General features: G+C 40.0%; 1 protein-coding gene across 2 annotated transcripts in view; it reads left to right on the top strand.

The window, feature by feature from the left end:
* si:dkey-91m11.5 (PH_BCR_vertebrate and RhoGAP_Bcr domain-containing protein) overlaps nt 1-21,610 on the top strand; it is a 613,456-nt gene extending 591,846 nt beyond the window's left edge. For both annotated transcript variants that reach the window (XM_048555997.1, XM_048555996.1), the window contains 3 exons: nt 3,239-3,344; nt 13,144-13,306; nt 17,229-21,610. In XM_048555997.1, coding sequence (XP_048411954.1) covers nt 3,239-3,344; nt 13,144-13,306; nt 17,229-17,318 — 359 coding nt within the window. In that variant the 3' untranslated portion in view covers nt 17,319-21,610. The remainder of the gene's footprint in view (nt 1-3,238; nt 3,345-13,143; nt 13,307-17,228) is intronic.
* The last annotated feature ends 575 nt before the right edge of the window (nt 21,611-22,185 follow it).

Genomic DNA, 22,185 nt, shown 5'->3' with positions numbered 1-22,185 from the left:
CAGTGGTGGACGAATTATTGGAAAGGGTTCTAAGAGATAGGATTTATGATCACTTGGAAAGGCATAGTTTGATTCGTGATAGCATGGATTTGTGAGGGATAGATCATGCCTCACAAACCTTATTAAATTCTTTGAAGAGGGGGCCAAACACATGAATGAAGATAGAGCAGTGGATGTGGTATACATGGATTTAAGTAAGGCATTTGATAAGATTCCTGATGGCAGGCTCATGCAAAAGGTAAGGAGGCATGGGATAGGGGGAGATGTGGCAGATTGGCTTCAGAATTGGCTGACCCTTAGAAAACAAAGGGTGGTAGTGGACGGAAAATATTCAACATGGTGCTCAGTTACGAGTGGTGTACCACAAGGATCTGTTCTGGGTCCTCTTCTGTTTGTGATTTTTGTAAATGATTTGGATGAAGGAGTGAAAGGGTGGATTATTCAGTTCGCAGACAATACGAAGGTGATCAAGTTGTGGACAGTACGGAGGACTGTTCTAGATTAAAAAAGGGACATTGATAGGATGCAGAGCTGGGCTGAAAAGTGGCAGATGGAGTTTAACCCAGAAAAGTGTGAGATGATTCATTTTGGAAGGACAAACTTGTATGCAGAATACAGAAAGATTCTTGGCAGTGTCCGGGAGCAGAGGATTTTGGGGTTCATGTTCACAGTTCTGAAGAAGGCAAATGGTGTATTAGCTTTCATTAATAGAGGGATTAACTTCAAGAGCTATGAAGCTATGCTCCAGCTATACAAAAGCCTGGTTTGGCCACATCTGGAGTATTGTGTCCAGTTCTGGTTGCATCATTACAGGAAAGATGTGGAGGCATTGGAAAAGGTGCAGAGGAGATTTATTAGGATGTTGCCTGAAGTGGAGGGAAGTTCTTACAAGGAAAGGTTGAGAGAGCTAGGGCTTTTCTCTTTCGAACAACGAAGGATGAGAGGTGACTTCTTAGAGCTGTACAAAATGATCAGAGGTATAGATAGAGTGGACAACCAGAGACTTTTCCCTAGGGTGGAGGTAGTTATTATGAGGGGCATAGTTTTAAAGAGAGTGGAGGTAGATACAGGGGAGTCATCAGAGGTAGGTTCTTCACTCAGATAGTGGTATTAGCATGAAATGCATTGCTGGAGAAGACAGTGGAGTCAGCCTCATTAGGGGCAGTTAAGTGGCTATTAGATAGGCATATGGATGATAATATAAGGTAGGGGTGGAGGTTAGATAGACTTTAGGATTAGGATAAAGGGGTTCAGCACAACATGGTGGGCCAAAGGGCCTGTACTGCTCTATTATTCTATATTCTATGTTCTAAGTTCTGAACCCCTTTTCTTAAAATGAGGAAGCCAAACCTGTAATATAGTAAGGAATACAAGGGTACTCTGTTATGGGCTAGACCAGACACCACTCAAAATATATTTAGAAGATAGCTTAGACTCTAAATTTTTCTTATTTTAAAGGTAAATGTCAGTAGTGTGTTCAAGATACAATTCGATTGGTCAAACTACTGAACTTTAAGCAAAATGCAATTTATTCAAGCACTATGGTTAGAATGCAACAAAAGAAAGAAGAACTTGGAATAACAATTCTTTTGGAAAATTTACCAGAATAATAGATATTGTAACTATTACTAATTAACTGTTCTAATATTGTAACATCCCATAAACACGCCCTTGGCATAAAGGCAAATTCAGAAAACAGATTGTCTCACATGCAATTCTGCAGTCCAGGAGGAAAGAACATCGAAAGACAATTCTGAGAGAGAGTGAGTAGCCGGGAGAGATTCACTGCCTTCTAACCCTGCTGACACCCCAGCAACAACAGCCAAAAACTAACTAAAATCCTGGATCTGTGAGAGCATAAACTCACCCACTCAGTTTGCTCTATTCTTCCAACCATTTAAAAAAAAAACCCAAGGCCTTACAAGTTGTTTATCTTCTCACAGACTGCTCAACACTTGGTCACCAATCTCTGTCTAAAAGAAACCAGGACAAAACACGCCTCTTAAAGCCACAGCATCATCACAACTCAAAATCTTTTGCTGGGAAGGTATTTAGTTTCCCTGCAAGAAGTTCATTGAAAGCCTGTGTTGGTAAATTTTATGGGTGGAGAGTACATCTTGCTTCCACTGTACAAAATCCCTTTAACGTGTGACTTGTCATCTAAACTAGTGATAGGCAGGACAGTTAGTAAATTGTAAAGTCTAAGTTATCATGGAAATTCCAAATGCGGCAAAGGAAACAACAGTTGCAAGGACAGGTTTCAGTTCATTTTCCAATGTGTTTCGTGAGCAGAGCGATGTCTAAACAAAGTCCACCACTAGGGTGTCACAGTACAATCACAGTACAATCACAGTAATATCACAGACAGATGTTAGGATAACTGAAACTCCATTTAAAAATGAGGACAATTCAAAAGAAATGTTTGGTGTGTCATTATTAATTGAGGCTCAGGAAGCAGATCCAGAATAAGTTAGAACAGAATGCACACAGTGAAGTTAAGGCTGAAGATGTCCCAAAATGCTAAAATGTAAAAACAGCGGCCCTGGTGAGGAAGTGGAGACATCCTCATAGATCTGCAGACTAAGAGTGGTCAATGTTCATTGAAAAATGATACCATCCAGATATCATTTGGAGAAATTGCGAGTTAACAAATAAAATACAGAAAACAAAAACATCGAGAAACAGTTACATATTGCCAAGATTTCATAATGTTTCATAATGACAGTGCAGCTCAGTAAAATGTATCACATGTTGGGTGACCGGAAAATGTTAGCATGTAATTAAACACTTTTGAAACCCATGCAGTTTATGAAGAACCGTGTGGTTATGTATTACGAGATTGTGTGGGACCATTACCAAAAACAAAAGGAGAAAATCAATATGTTCTTACAATTATGGTTACAAAACTGATTCACCCTACACCCTGAGTGGCTAGATACATGTTCAAAAGCCCAATGGAAAATTGCATATTTCCTTGCAATTTTTACCTACCATTTTCAGAGAAACGGCAATGTCTGGTAGCCCTTATCTGGGATTGGAGATCAGACCTGTGTTCTCCCATTCCATGATTCTAAGCACTAATGCTCCAAAACTGAGTGAAATTACATCCTTTTCACCAATATATTGATCTATTTTAAAGTCATTCTGTTTTCTGTCGGATAAGTAATAAATCAAAGTTCAGGCCTTTGGAGTAGATGTCTGAAATGATCAAACTCACATTGCTGTTTATTTTTCTCAGCACTGTCTGATCCAGTTGCTAAGGAGAGCTGTATGCTGAATCTGCTGCTTTCACTGCCAGAACCTAATCTTATTACCTTCCTATTTCTGCTGGATCATTTGAAAAGGTGAGTCAAAATAAATATATGTAAATTCATATAAAAATAAATACAAAATAATTATAAAAGTAAATGAATATAAACCAGTTTTGCAGAAGGGTCATGTCAATCACATCAGTATTTTATGTTTTCACGAAAGCCCCCTCATTCTTCTGAACTCCAGTGAATACATGTCCAGTTGACCCACCCTGTCCTTGTATAGAACAAACTTGACATTCCAAAATAAAAACCAAAAGAACTGCAGATGCTGTAAATCAGGAACAAAAACATAAGTTGCTGGGAAAACTCAGCATGTCTGGCAGCATCTGAGAAGGAAAAAACAGAGTTAACGTATCTGGTCCAGTTCTGAGGAAGGGACAGCTGACATGAAACGTTAACTCTTTTTTTTCTTCACAGATGCTGCCAGATCTGCTGAGCTTTTCCAGCAACTTCTGATTTTGTTCCTAACGTTCCAAAAGTCAGTATGCTGAACGTTCACTGTATTCCCTCTATGGCAAATACATCTTTTCTTAGGTAAGGAGTCTAAAACTGTAAGCATTTCTTCAAATGTAGTCTCATAAAGACCCTGTGCAGCTACATCAAGATTTCCTTGCCATTGCGGAAATACAGTGGTGGTTAACCAGGCTGATGTTGGGTTCGGCAGAACTGTTCTATGAGGAGAGATCAGTTCAAATGGGCTTGTATTCACTTGAGTTCAAAAGGATGAGAGGGAATCTGATTGAAACAAATAAAATTCTAATAGGGCTGGAGAGATGAGATGCAGTGAGGATGGTTTCCTTGACTGGGGAGTCTAGATCCAGGGAACACAGTCTCAGGATACGGGGTCGTCCGTTTAGAACTGAGATGAGAAAAACCTGCAGAATTCACTACCAGCAAAGCCTGTGGAGGCAAAATCACTGTAAAATATTAAAGTTTTTTTTTGATTTAAGAGGCATTAATTGGTATTGAGAGAAAGCAGCGGCATTGAAATAGGGGATCAACCACGATTATACCAAATGGCAGAACAGAATTGACAAGCCAAATGATCTACTCCTGCTCCTAGTTCCTAAGTTTCCTTGATCCTGTGCTTGAACTCTCTTGTAACAAAGGCTAACATTCTATTTTCCAATTGGAGGTATAGACTATTTTCTGAATGGGGAAAGGCTTCGGAAATCTGAAGCACAGAAGGATTTAGGAGTTCTGGTTCAGGATTTTCTGAACATGCAATTTCAGTTGCCAGTTAAGCATTTAGATTAGATTAGCTTAGATTCCCTATTTATTTCAAGAGGGCTGGAATACAAAAGCAGGGATGTACTGCTGAGACTTCTAAGGCTCTGGTCAGACGTTTGAAATATTGTGAGCGATTTTGGGCCCATATGCTGGCATTGGAAGGGATCCAGAGGAAGTTTGCAAGAATGATCCTGGGGGTAAAGGACTTGTCATCTGAGGTGAGGTTGAAGACTCTTGGCCTGTACATGATGGAGTTTAGAAAGACAATGGGGAACCTCATTGAAACTTACAAAATACTGAGAGGTTTGATAGAGTGAATGTGGAGAAGATGTTTCCACTAGTAGGAGAAATAGAACCCGAATGTACAACCACAGACTGAAGGGATGACACTTTAGACTGAGATGAGGAGGAATTTCTTCAGCCAGATTGTGGTGAATCAGTGGAACTCATTGCTGCAGTGGAGGCCACATCATTGAGGGTATTTAAGACAGAGTTGATACTTGATTAGTGAGGGGATCAAAAATTATGGGACAAAGTAGGAGAATGGGATTGAGAAACATATAAGCCATGATCAAATGGCGGAGCAGATTCGAAGGGCCAAATATGTAATTCTGCTCCTTTACCTTACGGTCTTGTGGAATTCCTATTCACATGCTAATCTGCATACTAATCTTTTGTGATTCACATGCCAGTCCACCCAGATCCCTTTGTACTGATCAGTTTGGCAGTCTTCTCCACTAAAATAATATATTGCTTTTCTGTTCTTTGTTCCAAAATGAATAAATTTATTTATCAGCATTATATTCTATCTGCCAAATTATTATCCTTGTCTATATCCCTTTGCAGCTCTGTACCTCCTCTTGACAACTTGCTGTTCTATCTGTCTTGGTGTCATCAGCAAATTTAGCGACCAAACATTCAATTGGTTGGCTGTACAGACAAAGGAAATGTCAGGCTCAATCCTTAAGAGCCTCAGAGCTAGGCTTCACATCCTTTTATTTCAGCCAGAAGTGTTGGAAACATGGAAGTGCAGAAACATTACTGCCATGGGGAGTTATTTGGCCCATAGTGTTCTTGCTGCCGAAAAAATGCTGTCCCATCTAATGACTTGGTGTATAGCCTCAAGTGCACATCTAAATTTTTAAAATATGAACATGGAATATAGAACACTTTAGCACAGTACAGGCCCTTCGGCCCACAATGTTCTGCCGAACTTTTACCCGAATCCTAAGGTCTATCTAACCTCCACCCCTACATAATACGACCATCCATATGCCTATCTAATAGCCACTCAAATGCCCCTAATGAGGCCGACTCCACTACCCTCTCCGGCAATGCATTCCATGCCAATACCACACTCTGAGTGAAGAACCTACCTCTGACGTCTCCCCTGTATCTACCTCCACTCTCTTTAAAACTATGCCCCTCTTAATAACTATTCCACCCCAGGGAAAAGTCTCTGGCTGTCCATTCTATCTATACCTCTGATCATTTTGTACAGCTCTATCAAGTCACCTCTCATCCTTCGCCGTTCGAAAGAGAAAAGCCCGAGCTGTCTCACCCTTTCCTTGTAAGAACTTCCCTCCACTTCAGGCAACACCTAGTAAATCTCCTCTGCACCTTTTCCAATGTCTCCACATCTTTCCTGTAACGAGGCAACCAGACTGGACACAATACTCCAGATGTGGCCAAACGAGGCTTTTGTATAGCTGGAGCATAACTTCACAGATTTTGAACTCAGTCCCTCGATTAATGAAAGCTAACACACCATACGCCTTCTTAACAACTCTATCCACCCGAGTGGCAGCTTTCACAGAACTGTGAAAATGAACCACAAAATCCCTCTGCTCCCCCACAGTGCCAAGAATCTTTCCATTAAAACCTGTATTCAGCTTTTAAATTTGTCCTTCCAAAATGAATCATCTCACATTTTTCAGGGTTAAACTCCATCTGCCACATTTCAGCCCAGCTCTGCATCCCATCAATGTCCCTTTGTAACCTAGAACAGTCCTCTGCACTATCCACAACTCGACCCACCTTCATATCGTCTGTAAACTTACTAATGTAAACTAAACTACTGTAACTTCCACTCCATCATCCAAATCAATTACAAAAATCACAAATAGAAGAGGACCCAGAACAGATCCTTGTGGTATGCCACTCATAACCGAGCACCATGTTGAATATTTTCCATCCACTACCACCCTTTGCTTTCTAAGGGTCAGCCAATTCTGAATCCAATCTGCCACATTTCCCCCATCCCCTGCCTCCTTACCTTCTGCATGAGCCTACCACACGGAACCTTATCAAATGCCTTACTTAAATCCATGTATGCCACATCCACTGCTCTACCTACTTCTACGTTTTGGTCACCTCTTCAAAGAATTCAGTAAGGTTTGCGAGGCATGATCTACCCCTCACAAATCCATGCTGACTATCACAGATCAAACTGTGGGTTTCCAAGTGATTATAAATCCTACCTGTCAGAGCCCTTTCCAATAATTTGCCCACCGCTGAAGTTAGGCTAACTGCCCTGTAATTTCCGGGGTTATCCCTATTCCCTTTTTTGAACAAGGGAATGATGTTTGCCTCTCTAATCTTCCAGCGCTATACCAATGGACATTGAGGACGAAAGGATCATTGCCAAAGGCCCTGTGATCTCTTCGTTTGCTTTCCATAGAATCCTTGGATAAATCCCATCAGACCCGGTTCTTATCCATCTTCAAGTTCCTCAAAATTCCTAGGACGTCTTCCTTACTAACATTGACCTTCTCTAGCTTACCAGTCTGTTTCACACTGCCCTCCCCTACAACTAGGTCCCTTTCGGTTACGAATACTGAGGAAAAGTATTCATTAAGGACCTCTTCTATCTCTTGAGGCTCCGTGCACAAATTCCCCTTATGATCCTTGATCAGCCCTACCCTTTCTCTGGTCATTCTCTTATTCCTCACATAGGCCTAAAAAGCCTTGGAGTTTTCCTTGATCCATCTGCCAACGTTTCCTCGTGACCCTGAGAGCTCTCTTATCCCTTTCTTCATCTCCTTTTTGGCTAATTTGTATCCCTCTAGAGCCTTTTCCGTTCCTTGTTTCCTAAACCTTACATAAGCAACCTTCTTTCTCTCAACCAGTGATCGACCTCCTTGAGAATCAAAGATCCCTCACTCGGCCACACCTTCCCTGTCTGCTAGGGACAAACATATCAAGCACATGCACTATGCATTCCTTAAACATTCTCCACATTTCAATAGTGCTCTTCCCTGACAGCATCTGTGGCCAATTTATCTTACCCAGTTCATGCCTAACAGAATTATAATTACCCTTTCCCCAGTCAGAAACCTTACCCTGCTCTATGTACCTATCCTTTTCCATGACTAATGTAAAAGTAACAGAGTTATGATCACTACTGCCAAAACATAGAACATAGAACATTACAGCACAGTACAGGCCCTTCGGCCCTCAATGTTGTGCCGACCTGCCATACCAATCTGAAGCCCATCTAACCTACACTATTCCATCTATGTCCATATGCTTTTCCAATGACGACTTAAATGTACTTAAAGTTGGCGAATCTACTACTGTTGCAGGCAAAGTGTTGCATACCCTTACTACTCTCTGAGTAAAGAAACTACCTCTGACATCTGTCCTATATCTTTCACCCCTCAATTTAAAGCTATGCCTCCTCGTGCTCACCGTCACCACCCAAGGAAAAAGGCTGTCCCTATCCACCCTATCTAACCTTCTGATTATCTTATATGTCTCAATTAAGTCACCTCTCAACCTTCTTTTCTCTAACGAAAACAGCCTGAAGTCCCTCAGCCTTTCCTCGTAAGACCTTCCCTCCAGCAACATCCTAGTAAATCTCCTCTGCACCCTTTCAAAAGCTTCCACATACTTCTTATAATGCGGTGACCAGAACTGTACGCAATACTCCAAGTGCGGCCGCACCAGAGTTTTGTACAGCTGAAGCATAACCTCTTGGTTCTGGAACTCGATCCCTCTATTAATAAAAGCTAAAACACTGTATGCCTTCTTAACAGCCCTGTCAACCTGGGTGGCAACTTTCAAGGATCTGTGTACATGGACACCAAGATCTCTTTGCACATCTACACTACCAAAAATCTTACCATTAGCCCAGTACTTTGCATTCCGGTTACTCCTACCAAAGTGCATCACCTCACACTTGTCCACATTAAACTCCATTTGCCACCTCTCAGCCCAGCTCTGCAGCTTATCTATGTCTCTCTGTAACCTATAACATCCTTCGTCACTATCCACAACTCCACCGACCTTAGTGTCATCTGCAGATTTACTAACCCATCCTTCTACGCCCTCATCCCAAAACGCTCTCCTACCAACAGGTCTAACACTTGGCCAGGTTCATTGGCAAGCGCCAAATCCAAAGTGGCCTCTCCTCGTGTTGGTCTATCTACATACTGTGTCAGGAATCCTTCCTGAATGCACTGGGCAAAATCCGCTCCATCTACACTGTTACAAATAAAATGTTTCCAATCAATTTTTGAAAGTTGAAGTCATCCATGAATACAACTCTGTGACTTCTGCACCTTTCCAGTATCTGCTTCCCAAACCACTCCTCCACTTCTCTGCAACTATTACTGGGTCTCTAAAAATACCCGAACAAAGTGACTGCTCCTTTCTTGTTCCTGACCTCAACCCAAACTGAAACTGTCATTCTCGAACAGCCTTTCAGTAGCTGCTATAGAAGCCCTGACTAGCAATGCCACTCACTCGCCTCTTTTACCATTGTCCCTATTTCTTTTAAAACATCTAAGTCCTGGAACTTTCAACAACCATTCCTCTCCCTGAGTTACCCAAGTTTCATTAATGGCCACAACATCATAGTTCCAAGTACTGACCCATGCTCTAAGTTCATCCACCTTATTTCTGATACTTTTGGCATTGAAGTGTACACACCTTAAACCATCTCTGTGCCCATAATTACACTCCATCGACTGCATTTCTTTATTAACAACCTCGCTCCCTGTTATGTATGTTGGAAGACTGAATACCTCATCTTCTGAATTATAAATCTGACTTCCCACTCCTTGCCGATCTAATTTAAACCATTCTGTATAGCTCGAGCAAACATCCCTCCCAGGATATTTGTGCCCTTCCGGTTCAGGTGCAACCCATCCTCACTGAACAGGTCCCACATTCCCCAGGATGTGCTCCAACTAACCACATAATTAAAGCCCTCCGTCCTATACCGGTACTATAAACTGGTGTTTAGCTGCACTGTCTCCCTGTTTCTTACTTCGTTATCATGTGGCACTGGTAGTAATCCAGAGATAACAACCCTGTTTGTCCTGGACTTCAGCTTCCATCGTAACTCTCTGTACTCATTTTTCACATTCTCAGTCCTTTTTCTACCTGTGTCATTGGTACCGATGTGTACCATGACTGCTGGTTGCTCACCCTCCCCCTTAAGAATCTTGAGGGCATGATCCGAGACATCACAGACCCTAGCACCTGGGAGGCAACATACCATCCGTTCATCTCGTTCACATCCACAGAACTGTCTGTCTGTGCCTCTTACTATTGAATCCCCCATTACAATTACTCTCCTATTCTCCTCCTTTCCCTTCGGTGCCACAGGGCCAGGCTAAGTGTCAGAGACCTGTCCACTATGGCCTTCCTCTGGTGGGTCGTTTGCCCCACAACAGTATCCAAAACAGTATACTTATTGTTGAGGGAAATGGCTCCAGGGGATCCCTGCACTGTCTGCCTATTCTCTTTCCCCTTCCTGACAATCACCCAGCTAGCTTTTTCCTGTACCTTTGGGTGTGATCACTTCCTTATAGCTCCTATCGTCCCCTCAGCTTCCTGAATGATCCAGAGTTCATCCAGCTCCAGCGCCAGTTCCCTAACGTGGTTTTTGAGGAGCTGGAGTTGGGTGCACTTCTTGCAGGTGAAGTCAGAGGGGACACCAGCAGTGACCCTTACCTCTCACATCCTGCAAGAGGAGCATGCAACTGCCCTAGCTTCCATTCCCTCTACTCTAGATTTGCAGGACAATAAAAATAAAGCCTTACCTTACCAAACCTCCACGCAGTCTTTTTTGGTTAGAGGAGGAGAACAGGTGGGAGACACTACACGTATAGTGTTTCAGGTTTAAAAATTTGCCCGAATATATTAGTTCCTTCCTGGCTTGCATTCTCTCCACACACCTGCTGCTTCAAACAAGAAGACCGCTGCTGCTCGAGGTAAGTTTTTGTACCGGAGAAAACCTTACCTTTCTGTCAGTACCCTGGCTCGTGCTCCCGCTGCTCCCAACAAGAAGGTCATTGCTGCACAAGGTAAGTTTTTATATTATGTGCAGCGAGTTTATGTCTTAACTACTTACAAGGTGAGTTCCAGATCCTTTGGGTTAAAAATAAATACTCAACTCCCCTTTCACTAAATACCTTGAAGCCATGTTCCCTGGCTGTTGACTTCACTGCTGTAAGAAATTGGTCCTTCCTGTTCACATCCAAGTCCTGTTCATAGTTTAGTGAAAGCAAAATACTATGTATACTGGAAATCTGAAACAAATACCCAGAATGCTGGAGAAACTCAGCATGTCTGGCAGCATCTGTGGAGAGAGAGAAACCATTAACATTGAGTCCAATATGATTGGACTTGAACAGTTAGCTCTGATTCTCTCTCCACAGATCTTGCCAGACCTGATGAGTTTTGTGCGTGTTTGTAGTTTGTCTGTTCATATAACTGGAATATCTCTTCAGTTTACTTTGTTTTATCCTGAGTTGTATGTTTTAAATACTTATACTATCCTGTCGTTTTCTGTTGTATGGCAGATGATGAGCACCCTTTTCCTGTTGTTGCCCAATTCTGTCTTCCCCTTAAGCTTGCACTCCTTCCCAAAATAGGATGGGTGACTGGTTCCTCACCCAATTGCTTCTTCTTTCCACTGTCCTCCTAGACAGTCGTGATGTTGTTCAACTTTGAAGGGAATGCAGACCAGCCTGACCCTATTTTAATGACATTTCCTGCAGTGGTCATTGTGAAGGAACGGGGTACTTAGTTGATTTGATTCTTTTTCTTTACACCTTTTTCTCCACTACTGCAGTGTTGAGGATAATGGTTGTGGATTCATAGCTGCCCCATCTAAGATTAAGTAACTCATCAGATTTGGTTAACTGTGAGTAATAATGTTTTTTAGAAGGCTTTCTCCTTAAACATTTCTCCTTAAATTTCTAACATCGGACGAAAGCAAAATTGAGGAAATATAAAATTCAATTTCTGTGTGTTTTTAAAAAAGGGGGGAATTTTATTAAATGTCACACAGTGATATACCAAATGTGGGTTTCTTTTCTGTGCATTGTTCCTTAAAAACAATTTTGATTTGCATCACATTCTTTCATTTTCCCAGGCTGGTTTACTTTTTGACCTGAAATCAAAGTTAAAATGCATGGAAACATGGCCACCAAATTTTACAGAACAAGGTCTCATTAATAGCAATGAAATAGATTATCATATTTTTGGAGGTGTTGGTTGTGAGAAATTTATGACAGGATGTTTAGAGAATGGATCGTTTTACTTGTACCTTTCAAGTTCAACGAAAAAATAGGATTCATCTGCATGTAGTGACTTTCATGAAAAATATACAAGAATAACCATTACAACTAACTGTTGTGCATATACTTAAACTTACACAAGCTACTGGGGAATTTATTTGTCACAGGATTCGAGTCCAAGGAATTGAGAAATTGAGTCACATCAAGTTCTGAAGTATCTAACATTTTATATGTTTCTTTCACTATGGCTATGTGTAAGTCTGCAAATTTGGAAGTGTTACTCCTTACATTTAACTGGACTTATTTCTAACAAGAAGAATTCAAAAACTTGATAACTGCTTCCTAATTTTCAAATCTATGGCAAACGCCTTTCAAGGCTGGTGCTAACAGAGACACTTCTGTAGTCTCTCCTTATCAGCTATAACACTATCTGAGATTAATTCTTGTTCCAAACAAGGACCTGAACAACTTCCTGCTCTTTCCATAGTACCATCAAATCTTTTAAGTTCACTTAGAGGGAGAGAGATTCATTTTAAAATCTCATCTAAAATTAAGGCTGAACAGAGTCCTGCACACCCTCATTATTTATCTGGTAACGTCAGTTAAGGACTTAAGTGCTGCAGTTAGGCTTGGTCCTGCAGTTTTTAAGAATAATACCACAGAGCCAAGCTGATAATTAAAGTGAAAGAGTGAGTTGTAAAATGAGTCTGTTGTTTTCTGTCAATACTTTTTTAAATGTGAATACTGTAAACATTTCAATGCCAATTACATCGATGAGAGATCTCTGAAGCCGGTAATAGAAGTGAACTAACATCGTGCATCAGTAATTTCAACTTCAAATTTTGATTCCAACGTGTTCCACAGTTAAAAGTAATCAATTTTATCTTGTTTCTGTGATGTAAGTGCTCATCACACAAAAATAATTTTTCTGAAAGTGCATCTTGAAGGTGATCACCTAAAATGATCTACTTTAACAAGATAAAAATTATACAGCACAATGTTCCTTCCTCGTGGTCTGGTCATTGATGAGTTTAACCCGTGATGCATTCTCATTTTTATTTCAAAAGGGTGGCAGAAAAAGAGCAGATCAACAAGATGTCGTTGCATAACCTGGCCACCGTCTTCGGACCCACACTACTAAGGCCATCTGAAAAAGACAGTAAAATACCGACAAACCCCACACAGGCAATCTCGATGGCAGATAGCTGGTCGCTGGAAGTGATGTCACAGGTAGTTATTTGTTCATTCTTTGTTGTTTTAATTGTTGAAAAATTGATCATTCTCTAAATGCGAGCTACTTTCTCCAAATAAAATTAGTACCATTAATATTTTGACTCCAAGTTATCTGTAGTAATCATCGCTGTACAAAGAAGTTGTGAAAGCAATGATAATTACCAATGAGGAAGCCATAGACTTTCTATTAAAGGCACAAATGATAAAATAATGCCTAGAATACACTGGACCCTGTGTCAGTTTTGCTGAGATAAAAGATCCATACCAAGGCATCGGCATAAACCCAGATATTAAATCTGCCAAGAATAAGCTCAACCATTCAATTATTATAATCTGTTTCTCACTTGAGTAGGGCCTTTTCTATTATCATAAAGATAAGTAGGTGAATCATTCTTCAACTGATTGATCTGGATGTTTTCTAATCTACTTGTGCATAGGTATTATTGCACACTTCTGGAGTGGGTGAGACTTGAAGCTGAGCCTCTTGGCTTAGAGAAATGCACAATACCACTGTGCCACAACAGCTTTGTAACTGATCTGTTTCTTTTAATCCAGAAGTATTCTCACAAACAACTGAATTTTTCTTTTAATCACAAAACTACCTATGACTTACTTTCATCATTTAACCACCACCACTAAAGCGCCCTTCTTCTCCAATTGATGTAATTATATCCAAGACCCATTAAGGATAATACAGACCATCAAACATAAGGTGGATGGGGATAAATCAAAATTAATTTGGAAAAATGAAGTAAAGACTGGTTTAATTAACTGATGCATCAGAGGATAATTTGCGTCTTCTCCCCATGTCTGTATGGGTTTCCTCCAGGTGCTTTGGATTCCTCCCACTGCCAAAGATGTTCAGGTTAGGTGGATTGGCCATGGGAAGTGCAGAGTTACAGGAATAGGGTAGCAATATGGGTCTGTTTCCTAACCAAGCTGTTCAGATGTGTTATCCGGGTGGAACCTGAACTCGAACACTCTGGCTGCGACATAGGAGCACTGTGACACAAGAGTTCTCTAACTGACTGATTTAAATATTTTAATCAACCTTATCAGCAATGTTATTACACACCTTTGGAGTAGGCCTGCTAGCTCAGAGGTAGGAACACTACGACTGTGCCACAGAAGCCCCTAACTGATTGATCTAGACCTATTGGCCACATTGGCTTTTGTTGATAATTTTGTCATTTCAATAGTACATAAAACCTGTGATCACCGGTCATCCTAAGCCACCTGGTTGAGTCAATTGCAGCAACAGCAAGAAAAAGACTTGGATGTGGCTTCAATTGACTGTTGACCATTGCAGAACTGGTAATAAATGCTGGATTCATATAACCATAGAGGTTTTAAGAATTTCTGCAATGTAATTAATATTATCAGTCAGCCAATATATGCAATATTGTTCTGGGGCATGGCTTGTTAGTGGGTAGGAAAATAAGCAGATGAATGGCTACAAAGAGCATAAAGCAGTACTGGTCAGGAACAGGCCTTTCAGCCCACTGTGTCTATGCCAACTACCATGCCATTCTAAACTAATCCCATCTGCCTGCATATTGTTCATTTTAACTATTCCCTGCCTCTTTGTGTGCCTGTTTAATTGCCTCATAAACATTGCTATCATATCTGCTTCTACCATTTCCCCTGGCAGACAATTTCAGGCACCTATCACCGTCTGTGTGGAAAAATGTCTGTCCTTGCACATCTCCTTTGAATTTTTCCCCTCTCACCTTAAATGTATGCCTTCTAGTACTTGTCATTTCCACCTTGGGAAACAGATTCTAATTATCCACCTTAGCCATGTTTATAATTTTATATACTTCTCTCAAGTTGCCCCTCAGCTTCCAATGGTGTAGCGGAAACAAGTACATCCAACCTCACCTTATAGCTAGTCCACTCCAATCCAGGCAATATCCTGATTTAAGCCCTTTTTGCATCAACTCCAAGGCCTTTGCATCTTTCCATAATTTGGTGACCAGAACGGCATACAGTACTCCAGATGTAGCCTGACTAAAGTATTATACAGCTACAAAATAACTGATATGCTCAATGCCTTGACTAATGGGGCAAGTATACCATTTGCCGCCTTTGCCAGCTCATCCACTTGTGTTCCATGTTCAGGGAACTATGGACTTGCACCATGAGATCTCTCTGGATATCAATGCTCCTAAGGTTCGTGCCATTTCTTAGAATCATAGGATTCTGACGGGTGTGAAAGCAGGCCATTCACCCCATCGAGTTTACACTGACCCTCTGAACAGTATCCCTCTCAGACCCACGCCCCTACCTACCCTGTAACCCTGCATTTCCCATGGCCAATCCACCTAACCTGCACATCTTTGGACCGCGGAAGGAAACCAGAGCACCCAGAGGAAACCCACATAGACAGGGGGAGAAGATGCAACTCCACACAGACAGGGTCACCCAAGGCTAGAATTGAACCCGGGTCCCTGGTGCTGTGAGGCAGCAGTGCTAACCACTGAGCTGCCATTCTATATTTACTGTATACTTTCCTCTTGCGTTTGAACCAGCATAAAAGATCACAGTTACTCCTGTGAAAAATTGTTCTTCATGTAACTTCACTTTAGGTTTAAAATTCTGCAATGTTTCAAACTATTTAATTGAATTTTGCTCAATTTACAAATGATGTGGCAGCACGGTGGCTCAGTGAATTTCTGTCCTGGCTGACTGTCTGTGTGGAGTTTGCACATTCTCCCCATGTCTGCATGGATTTCCACTGGTGCTTCGGCTTCCTCCCACAGTCCAAAGATGCACAGATTAAGTGGATTGTCCATGCTAAATTATCCTGTAGAATCCAGGGACGTTCAGCATAAGTGATTGGCCATGGTAAAAGCGGGGTTATGGGATGGGGGTGGTTTTCATGGGCTACTCTTCAGAGGGTTGCTGTGGCATCAATGGGCTGAATGGCTTTTTTCTTTCCACATTGTGATTCTATGATATCTAGGTGGATATTATGCAGAAACCCCATACATTACTTTAAACTTCTAGAGGCTCAGAAGTTCAGAGATCGCTGCTAAAGTTGCAGTAAATTTACTACAATTAGCTACATTACCTCTGGACCAGGTAAGGGAAAAAACAATCAGTCTTCGCTGATTTGGCCCATTGGTTACATAGCCCAAAGACAGAATGCTGAAGCTCAAACATGAAAAATGGCCATTTGGGTAATCTACAGAACAGCTGTCTGCTCTTGGATAACCAAGTCCCAAGGAGAAGTGTGAGGAAAAAACTGGGGAGGAAACGCAGTGACTGACATGATACGCTTTTCATTCCCATTGAATACCTTCCACTCAGTCCTACCTTTCAGTGTGGCATCCAATGAATGAACAATTCCTGCTTCCACTCTAATATGACTTGTCACCACACCACTCTTTAAATCAGGATTTTTTAATCTATTCCTCCATACCCTTATCCAACTTTTGATGTCAACATAAAAATCCGCATCCTTTCAAGTATTTTATTTCTATGGACATGGCTCCTAGGAACACCAATAGGCCATTCAACCTATCAGGCATGTTTCGTTTTGATTAAATGATGAATATTGTGAAGCTGTTCAAAGGAAATGGGGACACGACGCTGAACATAATCCTGAGCTCAACAAAGTTCAGATGCATCAGGAGTAGGTATTCTGGCACTTTTTTCTGTGTTTTAGTAAAGCTTAAAGGCTCTCTTACGCTTGACATTCTAAGATTCTAACTGTGGTAAAGTGAATGATGTTTTGTGTTTAAAAATCACACTTGCATGAATTTAAATTATATAATGAGTCTAATTCCTTTGTTATCAAATGATTGAAACCCCTGGTCTTTGTGATACACCTGAAGCTTTTTGACTATTTACAATGTCAATTTAATAAATTTACTATTCAGATTATTTCATAAGAATTTCACCTTATTTTTTCCAGGTGCAAGTTCTGCTCTATTTCCTGCAGCTGGAGACCATTCCAACACCAGACAGTAAACGCCAGAGCATCCTTTTCTCAACAGAAGTGTAGTAGGCAGTCATCCAAGTTTGAAACACAGCAGCAAGCAACCATCAACAGTACAGTGTTGACCTTTATCACTGTTTCATTAAATATGGGACATCATATTGTTAGTTACTGTCACTGGTTTAATCAACAGTCACAAACCAAACTTCTTGTATGTTTCAGAGAACTGAATAGAAGCTCTCCTATTCATGTACACCAGAGGGCAGTGTATAACAGGGATAATTTAACACCTCTTACAACTTGATATCTTAATGATATATTCACGTATGAAGGGGATGAATAATTCTGTATTTTTCATTCCTTTAACAGTTCCTCAGCAAAAAGAAATACTGTTGGAGTTTGCTACTGTAATAAGCAATTATAGATTGGAATGTAAATGGGAATTGAACGTATACAAGAAACAAAGTAATCCATGACCATGGAAAAACTTCTGAGAAAAATGTTTTGTGTTAGTTGTACCAGTGCATTATTTCCTGACATTATAGAAAGCTTTGTTGAAATAATAGTAGGTTTCTGATTCCTTCTTTTAACAGGAATGTACTTGACAGCCATTTATGCATCTCTGTGTGTTCCATAGGTTTCCTATCTGCAGACGGCTATGTACAGGTTTAAAACCATGAGCAATACATGACTGTGCCAATGCTATGCTTCTGTTTTTGAGATGAATGAGATGAATAATTTTATTGCCATGTGTGTTTTAACAGTGAGAAGGACATTAAAGTACAATGAAATTTTTTTCCACTGTCACCATAGGACATACTCAATAGAATGCAACTTCCAAGGGGCTCACTTTCCAATAGTTTGATTTTGCCACATTTATGCATTCCAGCCTGTTTTAGCACTGGAACTTAACATGCAGGCATGTTAAGTTTAAAGTTTATGTAATAAATTCCCTTATAATTGTTTTTCTAATTACCCCAGAAGCTGGTTATTTTGGGCTGGGATTACAACATTATCTTTCTCAAAGTTGCTGTTGAATGAAGGTTACCAAGATGGAACTGCTGGTTTTGATACTTAATCATAGAATCCCTGCAGTGCAGTTAGAGGCCATTTTTCCTATAAAGTTTGCACCAACCTTCCAAAGAGCATCCCACCCAATCCCAACACCTTTACCAAAGTTAACCCACCTAGCCTGCACATTCCCGATGATGTTTCCCTTGATGTGCGTCTGAATGTAGGAATCTAATTTCTTATGCTGAATGTTGTTTTATTCATTAGAATTAGTGGGATGATAAAAGAATTGCGGAGTCTAAAACAAATTTTTCTAACCAATTGGAAGAATAAAGCTCAGCATAGAAATGTGTCAAAACAAAAATCAGCAAGATAAATCTTAACCCTTGCACTTACAGGTACCTGATTATCAAAGTATTTCAGAAACTCAAATGTCATCTTCAATGAGTTTTTAGGTGTAAAAATCTATGTAAAATCTACATAAACTGGTAATTGCACACCTTTCTTGTGCCAGTTAAATTGTTGAGGTATTGTATTTATCAGTGTGCACTAATCCACGTTATCTGCACCTTGACCTGACCCTGGAAAGGTCAGGTTCTGAACAATGATGTGCTGCTGCTGGAAGTGGGATCATAAAGAAGTTAAAATCCCTTGTCCAGCTGATAACCCAGAGTCTGAGTGCCATTGATGTACAGTTCCCCAATGTCTGACCATTGCTGATGTACGGCCCCCAGGGCTGCTGTCGCTGGGCACGTCCCCCTGAGGCTGGCCGTCTCTGGGTTACATTATCACAGGCACCGCCAAATGTTAGTATGTAAGTCAAAATATTTAATATTGATAGGGACACCACGTTAAGGATCACAGCAGAGCCACATTTTTCTATATTACTTTTAGTGGGATTCATTGCATATTTAATATCAGTATATTGGACCACCCCCATGTAGGCCTAAAGCACTGTGTTTGAATGTAGTATCTAAGACTAGATTAGTAAAAGTAGGTCTGTTTGGCTCAATCTTTCAGCTGGAGATCCAGTGTATGCAATTAGTACTATAGTGAATTACATCTTTTTGATTTGGATTCATGCTGACAGTCTGCTAGGTGCAATCACGAAACAGTGGATGCTACTTACTAAGATTTGTTGACACTGAACTTTCCCAACATTAACTAGTTGCTCTTTGCAGATGTTTTAAGGATTGGTGTTTCAGATTTTTCAAAACAAGTTGTAGGATAAAACTAGTGGTTCTTGCTAAGAGACTAAGGTATGCAAAACTTAGTGATTTTATTTTACTTAAATTTAATTTAAGAATCAAATTTAAAAAGCAATCTGAACACCTGTCTATATAGTAGTATAGTGTACCTTCTTCAAATGGCATCGGCATATAAATGTTTTACGTATGTACCAATACTCGAGGAATGATACCCATCCCTTATCTCTATTGTATGTTATCTGACTAGGGAGAGGGAAGATGTTTCCATTCTCAAAAATCATTCCAGTCACCAAAACACACAATGGAGATGAGAAGGGTTCATCAAATTGCTGATGAATTGTGGAAAATAAATTGACTCTGCGTGAGAAAACATTCCAGCAATCAATGCACCAAGTAAATAGCATTAACGATGATAGAAACACTGCAAGTGGTAGAGATGGAACATAGGCAAGTCAGCATTTTGAGTATAAAGACACTAATGTTTTGAATATAATTGTATTCCCTCATGTCTTGTGGTGAAATGCCTTGCTGAACACCCCCATATTCTGAGGTCAGAAATATGTCATTTGGACTATTACAAATTTAAATATGCTTCAATTAATCTGGTTGTGCCAAGACAATACAATTTCTCTGTGCATGATATTTCAGCATTTGTGTTTTAAAAGCAGAACAAATAGAATTTTATGGCCATTAAGTTTGTGAGGATTCTGTGCCCTCTCAGGAGCCTGTGTTGCACGCAAGTCTGGATAACAATAATAAAACAAATCCTTTCTGTTGATAATAAGTATATTTTCTGTAAAGCAACTTGCAACACTCTCAACTCCTCATCAAAAGGTATCTTCACAGCATGAAGCTTCCCAAGCATAGTTCGGTAGAAATTTTCTACTTCTTATTAACCAGCATCTATGGGACCAACATAAAAACACATTCTAAGTGATACAAACACAATGCAGGGAGTATACACATTACTGCTATACACTATTTACAGCATAAATCACTTAAATAATAAAACTTACTAGTACTCTCAACTGACTACCCTGACACCATGGAGATCGCAATAATACAGTAAACTTCTGGTAGTTCAGGTACATAATTTTTGCTGGTTTATTGAGGGTGCCGGTTAAAACAAAGTTTGCTGTATTAGATTCTCAGTTTAAAAAATGGAGAGCATGACCCTCTATCATTCACCTTAATATATTTCAGCAAGATGAGTGGAGATATTAAACAGTATTCAAATACAGTTACAATGTACTATTATAGATGCTGAAAGACTGGTAGAAAGTCATTAATTTAGTACAACAGAAAAAAGAAGTATTTCTTTAACAGCTGAAACCTCAACTTTTCACATCAACACAGATGTCTTTGAAGTGACTGCAGGCTTATTGGCAAACTTCAATCTCCAATGTCAGTGCTTTAATATGAAAAATTACCTGGTTGTCCATATGTTATTTTTCAACTTATCATGTAGTATATGATCTACTGTGAAGTCAACTGAGTAATAAACAGTGGGGATTTTGTCAGGCACTGTACTGAACAATTGCCAGTAACAATTTAGAGGAAATAATTAGATGAGAAAAATTGTATTATAATGCTGTAGTTAAAACAGTGAAACACAATTCTCTTCACCAAATGACTGTAAACTATTGTAACCTGCTTTTGATGTATTGTTGTAATTGTTAAGACACCTGCACAGTCTAGGGACATGGGGTTAGTTATTTATTGAAATAATCAGGATTAAATTATATAAATAGTACCTATTCAAATTTTGTGTAGAAGCCATTTGTTCCTTGCATTTTTGGATTGTCAGTTGAATTGACAGAACTATAAGTTTGTTAATGTGATCCGCTCAAGCTGATGCAACTGCAGTAGCACTGCTTACTATGATTATTTACTCATTGATTCATGTGCTTTATTTTCTTATTTTACAAAACTGTTCTGTGTGAGAAGTTCCATCCAGACAGGAAAGAGGAAGCAGTGTTTAGTTTCTGGATTGAGTCACTTGATTTAGGTCGCTGTCACTTTCTAAGGTTAGTTAGATATGAAAGGATTTTGAATTTGAAGATAATTGAAGAATTCCTAAGGCATTTGTAACCCTTGTTTGTACACAAAAAAGTTAAATAAAATTCCTGTATCTATATATTTCATGATGTTTTGTGGTCATTTCAATTGAATCCACGAAAACATAATAGGAGCAGGTCTATCTAAGCCTGCTGTACCATTCAATATGATGATGGCTAATCTTGGGCTTTAACTCCACTTTCCTGACTACTTCCTATATTTCTAGATTTCCTGAGGCCAAAAGTCCATCCTAGCCTTAACTGTACTCAACTATATACATCCAAAATCCTCAAGGGTACAGAATTCCAAAAATTCATACCTTTGAATGGAACATCTCAGACCTAAATGTTCAGCTCTTTTTCATGGGTTGTGCCCATGTGTTTTAGATTCCCCAAACAGCATAAAGCTCTCTGTGTCTACCAAATCTGGTCATAATCATGAATTTTTCAATTAGAGTGCCTTTATTCTTCTAAACACTAGAAAATTTAGGCTCAATTTACTCTGCATCTCATAAAACAATCCCCTCTTTAAAAAAGCTATCCCTTCGTCTCGTTTCATATCACCAGGAAGCCTAGATAAGTTATTTTGTTCATCTAAATCATTATCATAGACTGTAAATGGCTGAGGCCTCAGCATCAATCCTTGTTGCTCTCCAC

This window comes from Stegostoma tigrinum, chromosome 26, assembly GCF_030684315.1.
Source record: "Stegostoma tigrinum isolate sSteTig4 chromosome 26, sSteTig4.hap1, whole genome shotgun sequence".
NCBI classification, from domain to species: Eukaryota; Metazoa; Chordata; class Chondrichthyes; order Orectolobiformes; family Stegostomatidae; genus Stegostoma; species Stegostoma tigrinum.
Note: the sequence above shows the minus strand (reverse complement) of the source record. Positions and strands in the feature narration are given on the sequence as shown.